Here is a 26,307-nt window from a genome sequence, read left to right as displayed (position 1 = left end):
TGTGGTTGCTTAATTAGTAAATGTACCGAGTAAGCAGAGGGCGGACGAAGCGCACACTTCGCAAGCGCTTTGGATGCAATCGAGGCTCAGCTCCAGAACGAGGTATACCGAGTTACATGTGTTCGCGGAAGGTGTAAGCTAAAAATCCTCCTCAATGCAGGTAGGGGAGTGTTGGATTGATACAGAAATCGACGTAGTGTTGTTCAAAACATTTAAACTTAATAGTGTGGGCTCTTCCCATGAGTGAGGCTAGGCTCATCGAGATATGTTAAATCTGTGGGCAGCGCGCGATTCAAAAGCATTATTGATTAGTCTTGATTTATACGAACGCACGTAACGGATCACTCAAGGTTTCTTGTAAACCAGACGTAACCTTGAGAGGCCTTGTGCATTGAAGTAGCGGTTTCAAATTGTGTCAATAAACCAAGATACTCCATATACTGGCGATACTGTTAAGGAGATCAACACTGAACGCATCGATAGCTGATATACATCTGGCATATGTGTGTTAAGGCTGTAATCTCCTCGAGCTAAACCACACATGCTGCACAAACTAGTCTTTTTTTTCAACCAACCAACAAAGATACTGGAAGAAACACATGAATAAATATACATGAACAAAGTGCACACAAAGGGCGAACAGAGACCGAGAGTCAATTTCGAAGCTTGCTTGGCAACTTATTTCAGTATTAAGATGTCAGTTTCTAATTTTCAGCAAATGAAATGCTTTAAAAGTAAGACAGTAATGCCCTGTTTTATTGGCATCTTTTTTGTCTGCAAAACTATTGAGGAATCCTGATCGCAGTGAAAACAAACATAAGCTTGCTTGGCAACTCATTTCAGTATTAAGATGTCAATTTTCAATTTCCAATTTTCAGCAAATGAAATGCTTTAAAAGTAAGACAGTAATGCCCTGTTTTTTTGGCCACCTTTTTTGTCTGTAAAACAATTGGGGAATCCTGATTGCAGTGAAAACAAACATAATTCTTGACCCTGAGCCCTATGGCTATGTTCTAGTACTTTAAACCTGATAATTCTTGTATCTCTGTAGAAGCGCATCAAGTTACCAGTGACTGCACTGAATGAGCACATCATCTGCAAATTATGCAATGGATATCTCATCGATGCAGCAACTATCACAGAATGTTTGCACACTTGTAAGTAGATTGTACTAGTCTGATATATATATATATATATATATATATATATATATATATATATGAATATGACTGTATACCTTTATGTAAGATTACCAATGTATAACTATTAATAATATTAATTTTGTAATCTTAGCGAGGTCCAAAGATATCAAAATTAACTCCTTTTCTAGCTTCCACTGCAGAAATTTCCTCATAACTTGATTTGGAGAATTTATTTATATTTAGATGCAAATTATTCTCCTCAAGTTTCTCTATCCTCATCAGATTTTTCTTAATATGATGTATTGATATTGTTAGGAGAAGTTAGTTAGTAATTTCTCCAAGGAGTTGAAAGGTGAATTTACCATTAGCATTTGGCAAAGCTTTTTTTTGAAGCCACAGCATACTGCACCTTTTCGCTATATCGTGTTTTTAAAAGCTTGTGAGGATGAGAAATTATTTTCATTACTTTTACATGATCTTGGTGCTAAAGGTTCAATATAAGCAGGATTTGGGACTCTTGGTTTGTGAGCAGTGCATAGGCAGTGGAAGCATATCGGTCAAGTAAAGGATTGTTCACTTGAGTTTAAAATCCTGGCAACCAACTTTGCCAGCTTAGGCTTCCTTGCCCTGAAAAAATTGGACTTCTCTCTTCAATGAAAGTTTTTTTTTCCCATAAAATTTAGTTTGCAAGAGCTGCTTGGTAAGACATATTGAACTTGTGAATCGATGTCCAACATGTAACAATCAAATTCATGAATCACAGCCACTCTACAACATCAGGTACAACCAGATAATCTTTGATATGCTGATATAGTTAAATTTAAAACAAAATGAGAAAAATCATTTTATATGAAAGTCGTATAAAGGATTAACAGATTATTAACTCACTCAGTAGTGTCACTTTGAAAAAAAGATTTTTTTTTCCTTAAATTGTCAGAGTATGCTTAGTGTACTTCAGAATCCATACAGTATATGTGTGTGATATCATAAGTATGTTGTGTGTGATGTGGTCATCTTCTATGACCTGATATATAACACATGTAAAACCTACATTAGTCTTTCATGTATATCAAACAAGGATTATAAAGAAAAAAGGAAAGCTGACCTCTTAAACTTTTTAGTTGTTCAGGGAGCTGGTTTCCTGTATCCATTTAATTTGAATTGTTGTAAATATTTTAAAATATTTTATGGATGCAACAAAGTGTGTTTTTGTTGTCAGTTATTAAGGTTATTGACTATTTACTTGAGGATTTTGATTCACCCAACATTTCCTTCATCTGTAAAGTTTTTATGTTTAGCTGTTAGTTATAATTTGGGTGTTGATAAAATTAAGCCAAGGGATAATAAATATTTTTCTCCAATGATAGGCTTGACAGAACCATGCAAGACATTGTTTACAAACTTCTTCCAAAAGTAGAGAAGGGTGCGTATACAAAATTGCACAATTAGATGTAACTATTGTAATATTCTATGGATTTTTTAATATCCTCTAAGTTGTTGAGTGCAATTTTTGTTACAGAGGAAAAACGCAGAGAGCGAAAGTTTTACAAAGACAGAGGAATGCCTTATCCAGACCCTAAAGGTAAAGAATTGTGCTTTTAATCAAACGAATAGTGATACATGTACATGCACATAAACTTTTTAATGCTCATGTTCCATCATTTGTTGTCCCAGATATTTTTTTGCAACATTAAGTGCTCTTTACCTGTAACAACATCTTTTAAGAGAATCTCTAGTAACTTCATATACCTGGTGATTATTTAAGAAAGAGGTCAGCCTGGAAACAGTAATGAGGTGGGCTCAAACATGAAGTAACATGTATAGGAGATTGTCTCTCTTGTTATTGTGTTGTTTCTAGTTCTAGGTAGCCAAACACCTACAAGTGCAGGCTCAAGGCCATTAAAAGCAACAAAGAAAGATAAGGGAGCAGCATCTAAAACAAGTAAAACTACAAAAGTCAAAAGTTATCACAGAACAGATGAGCAAATCTCCCTTCAACTTGAGACATACCGGTCAGTTGAATTGAAAGCAGTTAATTTCTATGATAAAAGAAAAAATATTTCATTCTTTTGTTTACAGAAGAGGCTTGACAAAGGGAAGGGAAAGATGAAAAGGTTCTGTGAATGCTCTGCCAAGCCTGTCCCTATCTTCTCAAACCTATCTCCACCGCTAAACCAAACTAAACAATGTTAATAGTGATGCTACACTAGTAATTACTGAGAGTTACAAGAAAGTGGAGTGCTGCCAAGTGGTTAATTTGGAATGAGGGAAGTGGGCTGAGTTAAATACTTAAAGGTGTAGTTGAGGGAGTGTGTAGAAGTGAACATCTTTTTGCTGTATTGCTAACATCATTTACATTACTGACAGTCTTCAAAAATTGTATTCTTACCTGAAATTATAATTTTAAAGTGCCGCTAACCCCCCAAATTATTTTTCAATAAAATAAATTTCCTTGTTTCTGTAGCTCACAGTATATTGACGTAGGATATCAGAATTCTGAACACTGTGTCAAACAGACAGGTCATGACGAGGAAGAATATTTACTGTCAACCAAGGGATTTTTGTTGGATATTTAAAACACCAAAGCAATGATTACTGGTTGGCTGACATAAAATTAATTATGTTAATATCATTACTTAGGAGAGTTAGCTTTTATTTGAATGCTAATATGACATGTAACTTGTGTTAGGGATGGAAGCATGTGTAGCTCAACAGAAATAGAGGTGAGAATACTTTGAATGATTGATTCATTACATCTACAGCACAAATGCATAACGTTATTGCTCTCCTTTCCTTTTCTATGCCTAGCTTCCTCTTCTTAGTTTGAATCTGAAAATGAATATTTATAGAGTATACAGTTGTATTTACTTTTTCTACTTGTCTATCATGTTTGATAATTGCTGGTACTCATACTCTCTACTTTTTAGCCTCTACCAAAGAAATTTATCAGGTTGTCAACACACGTCACCATTGGATTGCTTCAGAAGTTCTTGGCTTGGAAACTACACTTGGACTCTGAAAACATGGTGAGAAGAGTTCTGTATTAAGACATCAGAATTTTATTTGTTGCTAAACTGCTGGTATTTACTACTAGTACAGATAACAACAAAAACAAAACAGACTATTATTTTACTTGTAGTTGAAATGGTACCATGTATTTCTGACAGGAATCAATGCAACTTTGTAATTTTGTCCTTTCAGGTGGGCATCCTCTATGATAAAACAGAAATGGGAAGAGATCTTACACTGAAGTACATCAGTGATAATCTCTGTCCTCCAAAGGTAATTGCAGGTCTGATTTTCTAATATCACCTAAATAACATAGAAGAAGAGCTCCCCAAAAAACCTGTCGGCCGACTGTCGGTCAACTGTCGGCCGACAGTCGGCCGACAGTTGGTCGTCTGTCGGCCGACAGTCGGCCGACTGTCGGCCGTTTGTCGGCCGACAGTTGGCCGACAGACGGCCGACAGGTTTTGCCCGAAATATAGGCTACCTGTCGGCCGACAGTCGGCCGACAGTCGGCCGACTGTTGGTGATGTGTCGGTAACCTGTCGGTAGCTTGTCGGTAGCTTGTCTGTGACACGTTAACACAAACCTTAATGTTTTCTCTCGGTTTTCGCTTGATACAACATCCAACATGTGTAATACGTTGACAATTGACTTTCAAGATTTGGTGGCTCCTAAAGGAGCCGTTTTGTGAGTGGTGAAATATACAAGATACTTCACTCGTAGAATCGTGATTTTAGCGGCGCGCGCCTAAATCAATTATCGCATCACGCATCCAAGTCTAATTATCGAATTGTTGCGTATAGTAATTTATTACTTAACATAACGAGTAAAAAGATTCACAGTTGTATCATTTATTAAACTTGAAATTGGAAATAGCAATTCATCCCAAACCTGCAAGATAGAGGACGATGTTAGCAACACAAATGCACAAGGTAAACATCATTGATACATACATAACATACCATAAGAGGCAGCGTTGCATTGTTGGGCGATTTGAACGAAAGTGTTTGTATTGATACGTAGCTTATGGTTATCAGAGTTTTTGGCCGAGTTTTCGATTAAATTATCTTCCAATGCGATTCTTAGATTGTCTGGTGTGTTGTAAATTACGCAAGTGATATATCTTATACGCATCTGATAACAACATTTTGGAAGAAACGTTTCTTTACATACTTTCAACTTTGCCGTCGATCGGTAGTCTGTCGAGTCATACTATTACGGATGGTTATGTCACGTTAACTGTTCGTTTTTAACACAATTTTTCTTTTTCCTTAACCTGTCGGTAACCTGTTGGTTAGCTGCCGGTAGACTGTCGGCCGACTGTCGGCCGACAGTTGACCGACAGTCGGCCGACAGGTTTTTTGGGGAGCTCTTCTTCACAATTACCCAAACAGCCATGCATAGGTACATGTACCTGATGATACCATCCACTTTACTGCAGTAATAAAGAGGGCCTACTTAGGTACTTATAAGGCATTACCCCTTAGTACCCATTCTTTTTCTGTCCTGGTTGTTATGGAACTAAAATGTTACATGTCATGTCCTTATATTTGCTAATCCTGCTGCTATTTCTTAAGTTTCTAAAGGAATTTTCCTGTTTTAGGAACACTCTGTGCCCTTGATTCTACATTACAGAGCTATGGATGTAAGCTTTACAAGATGACCGGTGTTGTATGGTCAACTCAAAATTGATTGTTGTCTAATGTTTTAGTAACGTTGTAGAAATAAATGTTTTGTAAAGCTTAATAACACTCCGGAGGAGTGACGATGTTCATACTTCATGAAGTTTGAAAAAGTTTAAAAAGTTCAACGTGCTAGCGTTTTATAATAGCTTGTGTTTCGCCATATCGATTACGGTTCAGTGTATTTAGTATTTATTCGTGATGAGTTCAGTCAACTTCATAAGAGAACAAATGAGGAAGAAATTCAGTAAGACTATTGTAGTTGCATTTATGTTGAATTTATGGAAAAACTCTTATTAAAAGAAAATTTGTCTTTTATCTTTCGCTTAAGGTTGAGCGACAGTATAACAGCAATAATCGCCGTGTTTAATACGAAAAATATGATAAGGAAACAAGTCATTTAAATGATTCCCATTTGTCCTCTCGCTTCCCCCGACTCCGCATTGATGATGTAACCTAATTAAGTTTTGTGTTTTGTTGATTGTGGTTTAATTGAACCATCCTGAAGGTTACGGTATCCTTTTCATTGTTGAAGTCGCTCTGTCTACTGTCGAAACGTCAGCTTTAAAAACTCTTATAGTGGCCAATTCACAATGTCAACTCAACTGATTAAACCAAATTATCCTATGAGCTACACGTAGAATAATCTTCTTAAACGTAAAAAAACAAAAGATAGATTAGCCAAGAGCACAGGAAGCGACCGAACAAGCCCCCTGACCCAACCCTCTCAGCTAGTTTCCTCTCTCATTTCTGTGATTTGTCTTGGCGCTTAACGAGAGTTCGCCCAGTTTTCTTCATATGATCCTCAAGCAAGAACCCAAATAGAAGGCTCCGGAATTTCTTATCTCTCTCAATACCTCAGGAGATGCCGAGTTTTGTCTGTACCATAAACTGAGTACAGGTGTACCATACAGGTTGTGCTTGGGTGCTGCCCATGATCTATCAGATTACAATCGCACGACTTGTGTCATACAAAACACGTTGACTTGGCTTTCTCCAACGAGCCAAATCAACGAATATAATACACTCATCCGTGGATTTGTTTACTCATGAATCGCAGACAAAGTTGAATTGGGATGAAAACATCTTCAATTCACTTGCTCTGTAATTCGTTCCAGGCGCTCTCGCTCAATGAAGACGGGCAGAGCGCGAGCAATGCTTGGCAGTTGAAAATTGAGGGGTAGTCTTTACTTGAGTTATGAGCTAGTTTTTGTAAGCACATTAATTCATAACTGAAAAGATTCTGGGTAAAATAAAATTGAATCTAGCCACCATTTGACTCTTCCACACCCTATTAAGATGAGGCAGAAGATCTCAGCTGAAATTTCCGAAGTTTCTAGATTTTTTGAGTTCATCATTTAACAACTAGATCTTTCCCAATTTCATCCATTAATATTCCTTCCTGGTGTATTGTTACCTCTGTTTTTTTCTTCTCTCACTGAACCATTCAGGATATCGTTTTAATATCTTTAGCAAACTTTGACAAGAGGCAGACAATTGAACAATTGACAGGTTGAAATAAAAAAGCATTTAATGACACACTTTTTCACAAAGTGAATACTTGTAACATTTGATAGATAATTCTCGCGGTTTTCTCGAACACCAATGCGTACAAGTAATAGATAACTGGTTGCTCCTCATAATTTATTGTGTTTCTACAATCGTTATACTTAAAGAAAAGAAAATATCTCTCCACTAAGAGAGAGGATAGTTTCTCTCCTTAAACATTCAAACGCAGATTCAACATGCGAAACACCTAACTGTCAAATCAGACTCCGTTCTGTCCGCTAACGTTACCACTTCATTGAAAGACACTCCTCAAACAAGTCTATGATTTACACACGCCGCTTATCTGACTGACGCTCTTAACTTGTTAAAAAAATATATTTCCAAACAACGAAGTACTTTCCAAAACACTTCACGACACGCCTATTAACAGCTTAAAACACTCGCTTATGAACACAAGCATAAAAATCTGAACAAAACAAACCGATACATCGGTGAAAGCTAGCACTGACTACTATAAGAGAAGATACATAGGCCCCATATCGACACTTCGCACCTATATACCTCGTAATACCTCTATCTTAATTCTCGAGCAAAATAAGACGCGGTAACAACATCAATGACACACTCGGCTGCACCCCGTGTGCCATTTCTTTTGTTCTTAAGGTAATTTAGTGTTATAAACTGAGTTGAAAACGTAAATTGGCCACCGTAAAGAGTTTAAAGGCTGACGTTTCGAGTACTAGCCCTCCGTCAGAGCGATTGCCGAGGGGCTAACGCTCGAAACGTCAGCCTTTAAACTCTTTACGGTGGCCAATTTACATTTTCAACTCAGTTGATGACACTAAATTACCTTGTTATACTCTCCAACCGACGCAGTGCCACAGTTTCTTAAGAAACCAACCCCCTTTACTTTTTTGTCTTTTGTTCTTGCCACACTTTGACGTCATCTTTAATCTTTTACTGCACAGACGCGGGCAAATAGATCTATTTTTTTATACATAGCGAATAGCAAAACCAATCAGATTGAAGCAACTATGTTATGTCGCTAGTAGATTGCTACTGACAGGTATTATTCCCAGGTTCAGATTGAGACCAATACTACATGTAACAAGTCTGACTGAAACTAAGTTTTCTTGCGAACTAGAAATAATTTTGCATGACCTTCATCACCGCCCGACATACTTGTTCAAATGAGGAATTAGAACAAAATACTCGTTACGTTAACTGATCCACTGTGTAGCGAGCCTGTTTCCTTCAGTTTAACCCTTCGATGCACTTCCATAGGTGCATGGGAAACTCTATCGGAGAAACGTTTTCAGTTTTCCACCACCGACAGTTAACCTTGAGCTTACTGTGTATAACAATAGCATAGCTCAAACACTTGTTTCATTGCGAGGCTTTTCAGGCGTAGGAGGCTTCAGGTGCGGAATGGGTACAAATACTGCAGTTTTTGGTATATCAGGGGCCCACTCTTTCTTTGCGGGCTTAGGTCGCTCTTCTCGCCACGAAGACATGGATGACCGCGGAGTTCGCTCTTTTGGCGTTTCGCCTGGGCTTGATAGTACGTCTTTGACGTAATTTTTACGAGATTGTGATCGTTGTTCGGCTCCTGCACGGTTTGACCGACGTGATGTTCTAGTTTCAATACCAAGATTATGATGTATGTCACGCGCAATTTGATAAGGATTGCGTGACCTCCGACGAGAGACATGTATTCCGTTCGGCTTATCACGAGAGCCTCGTGGAGCATTTTGAGACCTGACTCCATTTTTATCGATTGGGACGTCTGGTCTTGTATCCGCGGTTGTTGAAATTTCACTGGATGGTAACGCCTGAGGTTGCTCACGCGGTCCTTCTCCAGCATATTGATCGTGCGCTCTTTCGACGGGTTCTGGCGATGGTCCATGAATGTTGTCATGTGCCATGTTTTGTTCGCCTCCTTTCTGTGATGAATCACTATGGACAAGGTTTTGCTCGAGTGGAACTGGAAGGTGGTCGTAAGGTCGATCAGCTGGCGGCTGGTCTCGTGGTATGTGATCACGAGGTCCCTGATATAGCTCTGGTGGCTTACTGGGGTCGATAGGTATGTGACTAAGTTCAAGTGATCTCTGCGGCTGATCATGTGACCTTTGCCCCACATTATCTTGAGGCACTTGATAATTCTCATATGCCCTGGGAGAAGATGCCAAGTCACGTGCCATCTGATAAAGGTCGTGCACCTTGTGAGCGGGACTTTGATCACGTGCAAGGTGATAAAAGGTCTGGCCTTGGGTCTGACTTGGTATTTGGTTAACATTAAAAGTTCTCGGATCCAAATTCTGATCCTCGGGTATTTTGAAATGATCAGGTGATACTTGTAACTGATTGTGTGGGTTATGACCGAAATTTTGCCCTCGTGGGCCTTGATATTGATCGTGCCCTGGGTGTAATACGTAATGATCCCTCCTGCTCGTGGGAAGAGGAAGTATTTGGTAATGGTCACGTGGTTTTTCCGAAAATGCCCGTGGTTCATATGGAATGTGATACCGTTCCCGCACTACGACATGATCACGTGGGATGTCACGCGGGATGCTGGTTGTGGTTTCTGGAATTGTATAATGAGTGAGGAGATCTTGAGTGTCAGATGCTGATGTGGGGACTGCTTGAACACCAGGGAGCGGACTTCGATTTCTCTTTGATGGAATTGGGGGCGCTACGTCAGAGCCTTGAGAAGAGGATCCGGGGACTGGAGGTCTCCTTTTCATTGGCGGAATTTCTATTGGAACAGACGCTTCAGATGCTGAACAAGACGTGTTAGCATTGCGTGACACAGGCTCCACACAGACTTGTTCGTCACGTACTGATGTGCGGCCTTCAGATGGAGCAGCATTAGAGGCAGTGTCCGTAGGCAGCTGAACACTTGATTCTACGGAGCTTGCTGTCCCCTCAGGTGGGGCGAGAGGTGCACGACGATCGTCTTGTGAAATAGGAAGACGGACGTTTCCACTATAGCTGTGTCGATGTCCTGGCGGATGCTTAAGAAGCCGCCCTCGGGGTTTGTGTGGCTGAGGAAGAGGAGCAGAGATACATGACTGTTTATCTGACACCGATGGTGCTTTGTCAGTTAGAGCATCAGTTTCTTTTGCCGTTACACAATCTTTCTTTTCGATGGTAATGACTGCTGAATACGGCAAGGACACATTTGACTGGGAATCTTCATCTGGCGAGAGAGGATTTTTAGCACCATGAATTTCACCCCCAGCGAATTCTGCTGCGGCTCCATTTCCGGTTTCAGCTGCCGTTTTAGCCGATGAAGTTTCATCAGAGGAGCAGGCTTGAGGACTTTCTTGTTGTAAGTGATATTCCTTTTTCGGTAAGCACTGACATTTGCAAAAATACTTTTTCCAGAAAAGTCGAGTCTTTTCCTTTCTGTAACAGTAAAATACGAAGACAAGGAACCCCAAAATAATCAGAGCCAACGCAAACACGCAACTCAGTATAACGTACCAGGTGCGGGAATGTTGGTAACGAATCATGAAGACTCCTCCAACCACACTGGCGATAATGAACAATAAAATAATACAGCTTCCCCTTAGTTGATCAAGCATTTCGTGTTTATCTGGCAAAGATGATTTGTCCACGTTATCACCGACCTCATCCGGATTTTCCAAAGGTTCACTTTGAATGACGAGCGCGTTTTCTTCTGCTGTGATATCAGCATCGTGTTCTTGACTGGTTTGCAGTGCAACTGTTGTTTCATATGTAATTTTCACTAGATTGTACACGCGGAGGAATACGAACAAATCTATGAGCACAATCAAACATGCGGGACCCACAAATCCTCCATAAAAGGGATGTAGCCTCAACCAACAACTGCAGGGCAAGACAAAAGAAACTTGGTCAATACAAAATCATTGTTATCTATAGTAAGTTTCTATTGTAGTTGAGACACTTTGTCTCAAAGACAGCTGTGATTTAAACATGTACATTATTCTCCATGACATCATGTTACCTCTTACACCCCAATTCAGTATTAAATAAGAACACAGTCTTGGGTATTAAAAAAAGAAAAAGAAGATGGGAAAAAATTAGCAAAACACAGCCGCTTTGGGGAGTGGGTGGAATCGAATAGGGGCGGTGCGGCAATCTGTCTAAAACTTAAAAAATTGGCAAGTGACACGACCCTTTCTTCCGATTGTAGTTTCTCGGTAATAATTGAATACCATGTCAGTGCTTTAGGAAGGATAAAAATACTAACCGAGTCGCGATTCCCCTGAAACGGGTTTAAAGCTAGGGTTAGATCTTCGGCGTCATCGAGCGACGCAATCTAGAGAATTTCGGTGTTTCGAAGCCTTACGTTCGGTATCCGCAAATTCTTCCCCAATTGTCATAACCCGTAAAAATTAAAGAAATTGGCTTCAAATAAACAAAAAACGAATATAAAGACAAACAACAACAACGAAATCAAGTGGCAATATAATTAAAGTTCTTTGTAGTTAACAATCGACACCTGTCAAACTCAGGGGGGGAAAATACACCACTAGAAAGAATTAGTGAAGATTTAATTTTTGAATTAAATCAAGTACTGTTGGCAATTTTGTACTCTGAAATACTTACTAGTCGTCAACATTGTAATTATCAAGGTTACCGGCGGTAGTAATTCCACAAATAATGAGTGGTATACCTAGCAAAATTAAAAAAAAACAAAAACAAAACAAAAAAACATAGAGAGGGATGAATGACCAGAATATAACAAAAAATCTTATCGATGTTCTATGAAAGGGGGGCTTTGTACTGGTAAAGATTCATAATTTCTAGGGGACGTTTCCAAAATTTCCTTGGCCTGTTTTCTTTGATTGCAGTGTCTTCGTTTGAAAAAAAGAACGTGAGTGACCACAGCACTCGTAAAACAAGGTTTCAATGACTCATTTTGTGCGATAACCTAAACACTCCATCAAAATTCCAGGAAGAATATTGCTACAGCATTGACAACAAACAACGAACTAAGAGGAAAACCACGATGAGAAAATCTCCAAGCAAAAGATATCTTCATGAAAGCTGTCTATACTTTTGATTCCAAAGAATTGAATTGGTTCACCGCTAAACGTCCTTTACCCTATCACTACCAAGATCTCATCAGTGATTCTCCTTACTGTCAACCATACGATTTTAATGACGTAGGTTCGGGAAATTTGGTATTGTATCAACTAACAGTCCCCTTGTTGATATTTCCCATAACTTATGTACGTGATATTGTATTGATATTGTATTGATCTTGTAAGGAGAAATTCTGTCTTGGTCAGTCATGGGAGTTAAAGGGTTAATACACTAAAAGCAGTAAAAGCGACCATACCCCAGCTTATCATATAATATCTCAGTACAGGGTTGTATTCCTCAGGCTCAATAGCAGTTCTTATCAGTCTGTGAAGACACACTCCACTACAGCCGATCCACAGTAATGAGCTGAGCAGGAAATAATGCAACACAATCCCAACAGAGCGGCACACCAGTACATTGGTCACGTGATTGATTCCCGTGACAAACACTACGATAGAGACAATGAGAGCGAGGCACTGATTCATCAACATGGCCGCATCATCTCTGTCGTAACGCAAATCGCTGAGGAAAAAATAAAGAAGAGGGTTTTAAACACTGAGTTAGCAGCTCATCGCTTAAGAAACAGAAAACCGTACAGTGCACACAAAATCACCACCCAGGCAGGCTATTCAGTAACTCTAAAAAACATTAGAGAACTTAAGCAGTGTAGTTTTTGAAACGCAAACTACAACCGGGGTAGAATAGAACTAATTATGACGGACTTTTACGCTAATATATAGGACCGTATGGTCGTCGTTAAACCCAAATTGTGCTGACCAAAAAGGCGTATTAAAAACTAGGAAAGGGAACTTTCAACCTCCGGCTGCTACGTCTAAAAAACGATGCGCTTAAGCTCCCTAAATAATTCGCTACGTCCTCGTTATTAGATTCTCAAACAATTCCTTCCGAAGATGTAGAGGGTTAAGTCAGAATTTGAAATACAACTCTTTAACACTAAAAATAACAACTTTTAAGAAGATTAATTTTAAATACCAGAAGAAATTTTATTACTGAAAAATTTGCGGTAAAAGCGGTGTTATTTAACCTAAGTGATCACAAACAGCCGATCAGATTAAATGAAAATATCCCAAAGACCCAATCAGGACAAATGAAAATATCCCAAAGAGCCAATTAGGTCGTTTGACACTCATTTGAACATCGCTTTGCATGCTGTTAGATTTAAACCTCTGCAGGAAAATAGCATTGCTAAGAACGCCGGTAATTTTCAAGATTACGAACATACCGAAAAATACGCCGCAGCACCCTGCCATCCGATAACCTTTATTTCATATGGCGGGAAATTGCCGCTTTGAGCCGGTTGGGACTACATATGCCCCATGTGACCAGCACAGAGTAGATGCTCTTACCGTATCAGTGCATACACTATCAGCGTAGCAAGGAGGAGAAGCACAGAGATTCCAGCACCTACGAACACAACGATCTCTATGGAAAATGGCACCACAGTCCATTCGTCATCAGTGATTGCACTGACCGCTGGTGTCTTCATAGTCTACAAAGAGAGTATTAAAACATTTGGTGAACAAACTATTTCAGCATGCTGAAAAATATAAGGAAAAACAAAGACGGTCAAATTACCATCATGACAGCAAAGTAGTCCTTGCTAGAAAGCTGAGAGCACTCTGTGATCGTATAGTTGCCTTGAGATGAAACCATGTTGCAGTCAGAATTCTCTTTCCAACTTCCAGGTCCATCTACAAACAATCAAATCACATCAGTTGCCACACATGAAATTCACAAACACAGTTCCACGGCTAAATAACAAAACTTACCATTGCCACCATGATCCCAATAAACTGGCGTAGGTTCGTCACCACTCTGTGAATATAACGGAAAGTTCGAGAGTCAGCTCTAAGAGGACTCTTTCGGAACAAGTTTCTTTCGTGTATCCATGGTAATCCAGGACTGCCCTTGTTTACTTCTCTAAGCTCCGTGGTTGTCTGGGAAGTCTTCTATCCCCTCAACCGAAGGTTCAATTGGTTACTGGCGTTTTCTCAATTTACAATGCAGGTGTCCCCATTTTGTGATTTAACATCTGAGGATATTTTTCTTTGTTACGATTGGCTGTTGTGATCACTTTGATTTTGGTTTTATCGAAACTCAACTGAGAAGTACTCTTATTGTCATTCCATTCATTTTAGACAAGAAAACCCTGAGGACAACACTTAATTTTGTATGGTGTGGAATATTTAAGGCTCACCTCGAATTAAGTAATCACATCAATAGTAACAAATCATTGAAGCACAAACCTGATGATTTTTGAATTCCATGATAATAGGGTGAGAAAAATTCGTCAATTGAATCCCCTCTGGAGCAAAAGTTATACACAACATGAAAAGTCAGTTTTAAACACATAACACAACTGGAAACAAATAACATGAACTGCGAAGCCTTGTACAAGTATCTTGTAGGTAACTATCTTTGTGATGGAGATTTGGAAAATCGCATTACCGCAGATAAAAAGAAAATCAATAAAATAACTACGAAGCATAAACTTCTGGTTCAATGATGCCATTTTTTTCAAGACATCTTGACATGCAAGCCTTCAAAAGTTCAAATGAATAAACGGTTCCTTTTAGCAAGAATTGTATTAGTGATTAAGACCATAAGGAACTCTTCTTGAGTCTTCTTCTTCTAAACGACCAACTCTACTCACCAAACTGTGTTGACATCACACTACTAGACACCTCTCTCCTGGTATGAACACCACTTGAATTGGAAAGTTCTGGGAAAAGTTTACTATTGGCATAGATTATAAACTGAAATTTTACACCAGCTCGGATTTGCAGAAAGAGCGATGGAGGAAGGTATATGGAGGTGTCTGTCATCTGCAGTAAAAGTAAAAGCGTTCAAAAGCTTAAATAAAAAGAGAACAAGCATTTTATCATATGACCACTGAGTGGTGAAAATTTCGAAAATTTTGTTTTACTCCGCACATGTATTAGCATACAAAAATAGGGCTCGACCTAGACAACTACAAAAAAGATACGACAGTTAAAACCTTCCTCTTTTTCTTCAAGTCAAAACAAGCGCGACCCGTTTTCTCATTTGTTTTATTGCAAGTCGAAGTCCACAATTTCAATGAACGTTCTCGAAAAATGCAATGGAGCCGTGTGAGTGCAAAGCCGGACGGTTTTTTTCACGTCAACCCATCCAGCTCTGCACGTCAGCTTTCACTATGGTTTGGGATTGCGCGGGGAGGAGGGGGGTGATTGCGCGGGGAGGGAAGGGGTGATTGCGCGGGGAGAGAGGGGGTGATTGCGCGGGGAGGGAGGGGGTGATTGCGCGGGGAAGGAGGGGGGGGGGGAAAGGAGCTACTATAATATGAAGATAATTATAGAATATGTGATGATACATTACTGCACATACCGGTTTCTTAGTACATGACTTATTGTATTCACATGAGATACAATTTACACGCAGCAATCTGGAGTTCTTGTCTGTCGTCACAAAACACATTTTGCCTAAAACATCGAGGGGTGAGGTTTGCACAACATGTACTGCTAAGTTGTTTGCCAAGAAGGACACGTCAAATTGTGATAAAACGTCCAAAGGAAATCTTGTCGCCAGTAAGCCCACACGAAGCACCATGCTGTAGGTAAACATCATAGTAGGTTTTAAGTACTCTAAATTAAGTTGATAGATTTCTAACCTGAAAAAGGGAATGTTCTGATTATTGATTCACAAATAATTCATGCTTGCAAGGTGCAAACCTTTTTTTTCTGACCATGTCATACAGTAGTGTATTTTCAACAGAAAGCCTTGAAGGTGGGAAGGTAAAGTGGTTTTAGGCACTAGATTTGACATTGTGAACTTATCCAGTGCAAATCTTCCACCACACCCCTCAATGAGTAAATCAACTCATCTGTGACATGTACTAATGGGTCTATTTCATGGAAAATTTGCCTCTCTAGTGAAATGAGGTATTCCAAGTCAATTCTGTATTTTTATCATTATCCTCATTACTTTCATTGCTTTTGTTATCATAATCATTATCATGATCACTATCCTTAGCATCATTATTACTTTTATTATTATTATCATTATTATAATTATTGGTATTATCAAAGCTCAAACATCTTGAATACCCAGCATATTTCTTAGAAAAGGAACATTGTTTGATAGTAAACTTTGTATTATTTGGTCTAGCTTAGTCTAGCTATCTGAACGGTTTAAAGCTATTTAAGAATACAAACCTTGAACAAGACTTTGACCTCCTCTGAGCTTCTTGTAACAATGACGTATCAGCGTCCATCATGTTACTGATGGTTCCAACTAAATTTTCACCAAGCTGTAACACGAGAAAAAGAAAAAAATCATCCTTAAAATTGATAAAATGCATGGTCAGGAGTATATTTTGGCACCATGGCAAGAGCATATATGTGTACAACATGTGCAGTGTATGTGAAGGCCTAAAGAAACAAGAATCAATTTAATGAGGTGATTTGTCCTGTGGTAGATAATTTCAAGACAAGTGCATTGTATTGTTCAAAAACACTTTCTTATAATAAGTGTGGATATGTATTAGAGTTTCTTCAGAACATCAACAAAACGCATTAAGGCCATTTTGTAAATTAGCACTTCCTGATTATTATAATTTCATACAGGGGAAATGCAAGAATATACAATGTAATACTCCATCAATCAGAGCAATTCCATCTTAAGAATCACCTGGCTCTGTTGTTTAGGGTGTGGATAACTTTACTAATGGATGAATCACTATCTGGTGGATAGTGCAGCATATTTTGTTCACACTTATCCACTGGATGGTGATTTATCCATTGGTTCACAGTATCCAACCTTAAACAACTGGGCTCTGGACAAGAATAAGCATGACATTATTCTTGACCTGAATAATCACTTCAGCTAGAGTCATCCAGTTTTTATAGCTGTGTGCTGAGTTGCCAAGCCCTTAAATAGGAGAGAGGCTATGGACGACCTTTTTCCAACACAAACCATATTGTTGTTTTTTTTTTTTGTCATTCATAACTTTGATATCACTCAAACTAGTTGGTAGTCTCTATCACATCAGGGTCTATCTCTGTATGCTCCTCAGCAAGGGCTTTTTAACTAAGCACATGACTGTAAAATAGGCAATTAAACTAATAGAGAATAGGTCATTTTACAGTTGTGTACTTAGTTGCCAAGCCTTTGATTTGGAGTGAGGTTGAAGGTGACCTTGCTGTGATAGAGACCAGTATCTAGTTAGCATGATAACAAAGTAATTTACATTTGAAAAGCAGCAAGGTTTGTATCATAACAAGGTCACCCTTAACCTCATTCCTGTTCAAAGGCTTGGCAACTAAGCACACAACTGTAAAATGGACTATTGATAATACTCCCAAAGAAACACTATGTGAACAGTGAAAACAATAGTGCAGAATGCATCAGAAGGGTGACCTTGGAAAGTTGATAAAAAAACCCACAAGCTCCTTACTTTTTTATCTCCTCCAATGACTTGTGCCAAATTCTTCACAATGTCAGCAGTATATACAACATCCAGTGGATCTGTATATTCCTTAGCTCGTCTTGATATGTTCAGTAAATTCCCGCTGACAGATTCAACTGTTGTCTCGTTAACTGTTTTCTGGTCAAAATGGAAATAAAAATAATACATGTAAACACATTTCTTACCCATACTAGAAAAAGTATAAATTTCACAAAGTTCTGAGAAAAGAGACAGTTTCCTTGCCCTGTTTGAGTCTATTTCAAAAAATGTTTCTTTGCTAACTTTATAATGCCAACAGCCACATGCAGACTCCAAGCTGTTACTTTCTTTCATAATAAAGGAAGTGAAATGAAATATCTAGCAAAATTTTTGCTTCACACTGACAGGAAATAATGGAGATACATAAAGAGTTGTCACAGGAAAATGGGCCATAAACTAGCTGCATACTCTCTAATTTATCTTGGAGATAAAAGAATAAGGTCCTACCACCAGAAAAGCAACCAGCTCTCAAGCCTGAAGTGTGTTCACCCATAAAGATTAAAAATTTGTCAAATTAAATTTAGAAAATACAGGCAGTATTTCTGGTAGTAATACTACAACTCCAGGTACTCCACAATGCATGGTTGCCACAAATAACAATTGGACCCTGTAAACATAACTTTAGTTTCCTGTTTGCCTAAAATTTCCCCCAAAAATATATTAATAACTAACAAAGTGTCTTGGCTTTGCTTAGCCCTTACACTCTTATGAGTGTCCAAGACGAACAATAACAAACAGACAAGCCATGAGAATAAAAGAAAAATATCAATTAGGGGATTATTAGTTTATTCAGTACCACATTCACTGATCTAAAATCATAAGAATTTTATGGCAGATGGTAAAGAGAATTTCTTATAAGATCTAGGAGTGGGTTAATACAGTCTGACAAGCCACTGGAGGTGGCAAAAAACACTTCTTACTCCTTAACCAAACCTATTCATGCACTTGACATAACACCATTCTCTAACAACTAGTTTTACCTGTTTTAAATCATACAAAGCACGAGTTATTTCACTGGCATGAGCACATGACTGTGCCTCTACAGGCATCCAGACACCTTCTCTTGAGCAATTTCTTCTGGCCATGATTTTATCTCCCATACCATCTATCAGGCTGCTCCTTACACCAACAGGGCAGGGCAAGAAGGCAATACCCCCAGCAGCTGTATGATGCCAGTGAAATGTTCCCCGTTCATTCTTTGTGGTAACTGCTCTGCAGAATTTACCATTAGATGGAATTATCGAGAGACGTGATGTCCAAATATGCAGATAGCCTCCTTTGTTTGTAACATTACAGCTGTAATGGCCCCCATCTTCCACAGTAAGTTGTTTTATGTGCAAAACAGATGAAAGTAAAAGTTTGTCATGGTCACGCTTCAAATCAATGCCTATCCGTTTGTCTTTAGTGACTGGTTTATTGTTCTTGTACCAACTTAACTGTGTGCCAGGAATCCAAGATGAGTTACATTCAAAGGAATAACTGTCACCATTGAAAGCAATTTGATCTCCTTGCGGACCAAATGACATGGTTTTTAATGCATGTTTATCTATAAAGAAAAATTAACAGTTAACAAGTGCTGTCAGCAGTATTTTAATATTCTTGTTTCTGAGTTATGGGCTCAAGCTTTGTGTGAAAAAAACAAATCTGTTTTGGCAAAATAAAATACTCAAAGGCACAATATGCCTTCAAGGTTCATTTTTCAGCAAAATCTTTAAAAAATGTCTCCTTGTTTCACATTTAGCTTCCTTGGAGCATATATTCTAAGGACTGCCCCCCCAAACCAAGCGTCTGAGAGACTCAAAATTATATAAACACCTTACCACATATCATCTCCTTCTTGTTAACACTTGCAATTGTTTTGTCCCTCAGCTTAACAGGGTCCTCACAAGTGCCTTTAATAGATGATCGTCTGTCTGGCCTACTTTTTGCAATCCATTTCACCATCCATTTCAGGTTACAGTCACAGATCAAAGGATTAAGTTCAAGGTCACTTCAGAAGAGATAAAACAGATAATTAGCCTGTAAGGTCAGTACACGGATCAAATAAAACCTATTTGTTTCTTTGTCATTTGGTTTTCCCACTTTACTTGATAATGTGAATTGGTCACCACAAGGAGATTTTCAAGCTGACATTCCAAGCATTAGCCCTTCATTGGAGGGAATAGACTTGCTCAAATGAAGGGTCCATAATTTCAATGTCAGCCTTGTAAACTTTTTATGGTAGCCAATTTATATCAACAACTCAGTTGATTAAACCAAGTTATATTGTAATCTTGTAAGACCCCTCTCCTCTCCCACTGATGTAGCACCACAGTTTCTTTAGAGACTTTCCCATCTATGGCTTCTTTCTTTTTTGGCAACAAGACTTTGGTCTCATATCCAAACACAAATCTTAGGAGAATCTTTTTTTTATTCTCAATCACAGTGTGTTTCATGGGAAAGATCACTGATCACTACTGGATGTCATGATGATTATATTTTGCTCTAAAAACTGTGATTTTACAATTTTCCTTCAAGCAGCAGATTTAAACAAGGAAGGGATAACAATATCTGAGTAACAGTCAGTGACACTAATACCCTTTTAATTAATACCTTCTGTAGAACTAGAACTGAAAATAAGACACTGGTAAAATCAATTGAAGTAACTAATTAAAAGTGTTTACAAAACATTCGATGTATGCAGGCAGTTTGTAATTTTCAATGAAATTTTTTCATTTATCCCTGGCAGTTAAAACTGACAAGGGTACAAAACTAGTTCAATTATGGACCTTAACTTAGGTTTATATTAAGGAGAAAATTGATAGTAATAAGATACAATGTACTTTAAAATGATACAAAAGCACATTTCTGAGGAACTATTTATTACTTGTAACTTCTCAGTGACAGCTCTATCATTGACTCACAAATTCAATAAAATCAATTGTAACTGTAACTGTTTCTGAGCATCAGGCTCAAAAATATTCGGCAAAGTTTCAAATTAGATTAAGTTCAAAATTTACTTGAATCACATTCTTATGCTTGAGTTATCATTGTTGTGACTTGGTTTTTTTCTTCTTGACCAGATGTTTGGTGCTGTCACTCAGTTGATGGTTGTATGGCTGTACAACTTTATTCAGCATATCTTTAACAGCTTCGTGTTCAGCTTTTAGGTTGTTATGCATCAGGAGAATGACTTTGTCAAATGTTAGAATCAACTGCCTCATAAACTGTACAAGTTTGTTGACATTATCCTCGATGCGCGTCATTGTATAAGTCAAAGTAATAACCATCTTTGCGAGACCCTCATTTGACATATTTCCCTCTTCTGCTTGGACAGTAATAAATTTAACAGCTTTTTTCATGACATTGAGAATTTTGACCAGTTCCTCAAGAGCTTTGTTCAAATCACACACCACATACCACTGCCCATTATAAATCCCCTCAATTTTTCCATAGCTTGTTATACTGAGAAGTTTCACAGAATACCTGTTTTACTGAGTTTTTTTTAAATTTAATTCCTAAAGAGCAAACAGATGAATTGATTTTTTTTTATTTTATTAATGAGTAAAAACCACATTTCCTTTTTACTTTGCATTAAAAATTAAGCATCTAGCCAGATTACCAGGAGGAAAAGTTGATAAAATCAAACACAAATTTCATTTCTAGTCTCAAAATATACTGTGTAAATGATAGCACCGGTTTGCTGCGGCAAAAGTGTTTTAAAATTTCTAGAATTCTTCTACAATAGTAATCTGATGAACCTCTGAAGACCAATTTCTTCATAAATCAACTTTTTTTTTAACTTATCATTTTTGTACATAACATATTTCTTAATATATACATCTGGACTTGTGTTCACCCCAGAAAAGCACCTCAGATAAAATAACCTTAACTATCAAGCAGCAATATCACCATAAATTATTAAACAAAATCAGAATATTAATGAAGTGTGAGTTTGTGTGTTCAGTATGTCATTTTTGGAGAGATCTAAATGCAATTTGTACTCACATTTTTTGTAAGTTACCAAGTGAGTTAAATAATCCTTCAGGAAGGAGAGTCAGCCTGTTGGAAGATAAATTTCTGAAGGAAAAAAAGGAAAAGGAAATGAAAAGTCATCCCACAAATCAAACAATGAATATAGTAAATTATTGATGACAAATTGACTGCAATCATCTTTTGGCCATAAAGAGAGCAGGGACTTGAGGTCAGGAGTCTTGATGCCTGACTAGGAGAGAACTCAAGCTCAAAATTTATAAACCAATCCAACAGCTGACTGTGAGTTACTGTTGCATGTACATGTACACTATAACCAGTAATTGACTCAACATTTTACCTCTAACAAACTTACATTATCCTAAGATTCTTGCAACCAGAAAATTGAGTCTTATTTAGCTTGAACATGTGATTGTTTGAAACATCACTGAAAAAAAAAGAAGAAGAAGGTTTATCACAAAAAAGTTGGCTACAAGGGGTAGGATTGATATTAAATATACAGCTAGTTAGGAGTACCTCTCAGACATGGACAACAACAACAATGTATTATAGCCTAAGTTTATGTTTTTTTTTTATAAGAGTCCAACAGCTTCTAAAAGCTAAAAGTTAGACGATCTCAGCTTATAGGCAAATAAATATGATATATTTGACTTGCTGATGCAAGAGAGTTAAATTGGACTGACAGAAGTGTCTCTCTATTTCCTTTGATTTGGTTTAAAGTAAATTATATCACTTTGAAAGTATTAACTTACTTATTCACTAAAAGATTCCTCATGAAAATAAACAATGACATGTAGCACAAGCTTTACACTGGAAACCTTGAAAAATATTGTTTATTCTTACAATCTTGGTTACAAGAGGAAAGAGTGATATTCCCTGTAATCAAATGTACATGTACTGGTGCATGGTAAAGGTATTAAAATGGTGCGTACAACTTGTAAACAAAACATAAAATACTTTGTGAATGTAAAGTATGAGAGTTTATCTATATTCATAAGTAAGTTTTGACAGTTACAGAATAAACATTGTAAGTGACTTAATGAGAAAAAATATCTCTACTAACCAGGTGGGCCATAAATCTGAGCAGAAAAAACTTTGCATAATAAAATGAGGTGGTTAAGATAATTATTTCATATATTTGGGTTCAAGTAGAGGGGGAGATTTCAATTCAAACAAACTTTTGAATTTTGAAGGCCAAACAGTTAAATACAGCTTACTAAATTGAACAATCATGGTGCACATATTAACTGGTAGGTGTCATAACTCACATTATTCTAATATTCCTCAGTTTCCTAAAGACAGCTTCATCCAGGAGGAATAATTTGTTGTGACTAAGATCACTGAGGAAGAAAAATTACAAATTATAAACTAAAATAAATAAAAAATAAATGTCAGTGAGTAATAAAGTAAATTACAGGTGTTATAAAATATACAGACCAAAATTAAAACGCCTCAATGAAATATTTCGTAATAAGAGTAATTATTCTATACAAGATACATGTATAAATGCAAAAGAGAACTGGTAAAAATCAAAATACAAATCTTATAGAGGGATAAACAGATCTTGTAAACAGAGGCCCAGTATATTGAATTAATAAACTGGCAAAGATTAACTGATAAGTTAGTTTAGTTGCAAATAAAGAAACCTCTCCTTTTCATAGCTTTTTACAGCATACACCGCATATCTATTGGAAATAAACACTGTAACTTTCCATACTGTATCAGTTTTTGTTGATAATTGTTCCTAATCAATAATCAATTTACGCAGGATTTTTATAAAAACAACTGAATTAATTCCCATTTTAATCAATTTTAATTCAATCCTCCTATTCAGAAAAAGAGAAAAATGCTCACATTTACTGTGTGGAAAGGATATCAATTTATTTTCACATGAAGTATTTGTTTGGTAAGCTTCGTGCCTCAATAAACCCTTTTACTTCCACAAATATGAAATTACCGTACCCCTTCTGATATCAAAGTCGAAAAAATTATCAGCCGGGGCATGGTAGGTTAATCAGTCTTAGACCAAATTCTTTGCACTGACAGGTAACAAAAGCTCTTACACTAATTAATAATGAGAATTACAACTCCACTCTTGGGACTAAAGAGGTTAAACTTTCTCAAATGTGAAGAGAGAGCTTAACCTACTGGAATGTACCATGATAAGCTTAACTAAATTCTGCTGTGAAGAGGAATCTAGAATTAAATTCCTAATTTTTACAATCTGAGAGGTGGAATTAAAACAAAAACAAAAAAACAAAAAACATGGACTGAGGAAGGGAATTGGTATGACCCACCCTTCTTTCTTTCTATCTTATCAGCACCCTCACTTGTTAAAGAAAGGGAGCAGTTGCAAGATAACTTGACCAGCCTTTAACATTTTGTCATCTTATCTCACAAGACATCTGAGAAAACCCAAATAATATGGGTCTCATATTTTCTTACTTTCCTACAAGAAATTGTGTACATCATATTTGGTTGAGCAGCAAGCTAAACCATGCATGATACTCAACAGGAAATCAAGAATTTTACACTATGTTAAAAAAAAAAAAAACTGAAAACCATTAAATACCAAATCTACGATGTACGCACATCCAATTCGTGTACATGCGAAGTCTTAACCCGCACTGCTGTTTTCTCAGTTTATGTGAGGATAGTATAGCACATTTAAACATACTACTCACAGCTTTGTTAATCTGTTCAACCCTGAGAACGCATCTGGTTCGATCTTTTCTAGTTCATTGCCAGACAAAAGTCTGAAAAAAAAACACACACACACACAACATCAATTAATACTGACGAGGATTTTCGAGTCAGAGGCTAAGTTGTCTTCTAATTACCATCGGAAGTGCCATAAAATTTTGTAAATTATCGTGAGCCTAACTGAGGGGAAGTGAGCACTACGTCATCGTGTACTATCTGCGTAGCAGGAAGCCACTTCGATTGATTCCCATTGACTCTTTCAATTATCGCAACAACCGGGCACGCAAAAATTCGAGCGACATAAAAAGCCAGAAAGATAAACACAATAAGTTTATTTTGAAAATAAGTACACACTTATACGCACAAAGAAACATTGTGGACAGCGTAGAGAAACGGGGATGGAGATTGGAAGTAAATAGCAAATTCCTTCCATATTAAATCAAGCAATCAATATTCAGAAACTTTCTCACAAGTATTTGTATGTTCTTTGGGGTTATTGATATTGGTCACTATAAACTTTGCAAATGATGCAACCATAGGATGTATAACAAATTGAACAATGGAAACTTTGCGGAAAATAATAGAAAATTCAATTAATGTGCATGCATGTTAATATCATTTGTAGCTACCCGGTTCATTAATCAAATGAACTTTAACTTTCCATGAAATAAAAAAAAGAAAACATAAAGATTCCACTTACAATCGCTTTATTTTTGTGAGATTTTTCCTTTTGAAGGCATTGTTTTTGATCGTCTGTATCGCATTATCTGACAGATCGCTGCAATGGAGGCAAAAAGGCAAAGGCTTCAAAATTCCTACTATGCTCAAAAACCATGACTAACTTGGCTTTTCATAAAGTCAGTTAGGATATTAACTGCGGCTTTACAATTGGAGAAGAGTTCTATGTCGAGAAAAAATTACACAGAAAACACAGTAAAGACAAGAATAAAAACATCAGCGTAATCCTAAAACGACAAAGCCCATAACATACGATCGGTCTTACTCACAGTTCGAATGTGTCGTCCGGCAGATCATTAGGGTTTATTGGCGTTTTCAATCCTTGGTTCGCACAGTTTACTGAATAACCATTCGCTTTTTGTTCACATCCACATTTCGGTGGGCAGTTAAATGATGGCATCACTCCATAACCAAACAGCATCAGCAACGCAAAGATGAGATTTGTAAAAGCTGTTTTCATTTGCATCATGGCACGGCGTAAAAGAACTTCGCTCGAATACTTTTAGGTGACTGATGAACGGATAATGGCCGGCCTTTCTACCGACATACAGAAGGCAGTTTATTTCAGTCCTGCTAAAATCTTCCGAACATGATATCACAGGATTTCGGACCCAAAAACCGCCTTTAATGAATTGCCCCCGTTTGAAGTGAGATCAAGCAAGCAACGTTCTAATTTGCATTTTCTTTTGATGCCGACGACAAATACCTCCCTGGGGACTCCCACGGGGATAGCATGCTGTACAAGTATCTTGTTTGTTTGTTTGTTTCTCCTTCTCTCTCTTTTTCGTCCATATAATTTACCAATCGTTTCAAAAACTATTATAAAAAATTATTGATTATGGAAAGGCAGAGTTAACGGGTTACAAAAATATAAATGAAAACATTGGATATTTATTTTTCGGGGAGCTTGTTCTCCCCATCCCGATGGGTATGACTTTGTGACTCGGGCAAGTAACTACTCTGCGAGTGG

General features: G+C 37.6%; 2 protein-coding genes across 2 annotated transcripts; one reads left to right on the top strand and one right to left on the bottom strand.

The window, feature by feature from the left end:
• LOC131774767 (polycomb group RING finger protein 3) lies at positions 1 to 6,353 on the top strand. Its single transcript, XM_059090842.2, has 10 exons — positions 1 to 160; positions 1,052 to 1,157; positions 1,826 to 1,922; positions 2,510 to 2,565; positions 2,662 to 2,724; positions 3,001 to 3,154; positions 3,832 to 3,865; positions 4,070 to 4,168; positions 4,344 to 4,424; positions 5,755 to 6,353. The coding sequence occupies exons 1-10, from the start codon at positions 155 to 157 to the stop codon at positions 5,812 to 5,814; spliced, it is 756 nt and encodes a 251-aa protein (XP_058946825.1). The 5' UTR covers positions 1 to 154; the 3' UTR covers positions 5,815 to 6,353.
• A 993-nt stretch (positions 6,354 to 7,346) lies between these two features.
• LOC131774760 (adhesion G protein-coupled receptor A3) lies at positions 7,347 to 26,015 on the bottom strand. Its single transcript, XM_059090833.2, has 19 exons — positions 25,607 to 26,015; positions 25,300 to 25,377; positions 24,581 to 24,652; positions 23,165 to 23,236; positions 22,252 to 22,323; positions 21,912 to 21,983; positions 19,745 to 19,914; positions 18,905 to 19,470; positions 17,874 to 18,023; positions 16,633 to 16,727; positions 15,806 to 16,028; positions 15,093 to 15,264; positions 14,686 to 14,744; positions 14,209 to 14,254; positions 14,015 to 14,130; positions 13,786 to 13,928; positions 12,675 to 12,940; positions 11,939 to 12,005; positions 7,347 to 11,194 (listed from the first exon to the last, which is right to left on the bottom strand). Exons 1-19 carry the CDS (start codon positions 25,804 to 25,806, stop codon positions 8,716 to 8,718), a joined length of 5,118 nt encoding a protein of 1,705 aa, XP_058946816.2. The 5' UTR covers positions 25,807 to 26,015; the 3' UTR covers positions 7,347 to 8,715.
• Positions 26,016 to 26,307: the final 292 nt, after the last annotated feature.

The sequence above is a fragment of the Pocillopora verrucosa genome, chromosome 1 (genome assembly GCF_036669915.1).
Source record: "Pocillopora verrucosa isolate sample1 chromosome 1, ASM3666991v2, whole genome shotgun sequence".
Classification (NCBI taxonomy): domain Eukaryota; kingdom Metazoa; phylum Cnidaria; class Anthozoa; order Scleractinia; family Pocilloporidae; genus Pocillopora; species Pocillopora verrucosa.
The sequence above is the reverse complement of the archived record's forward strand: the minus strand, read 5'-3'. Positions and strand labels throughout refer to the sequence as shown.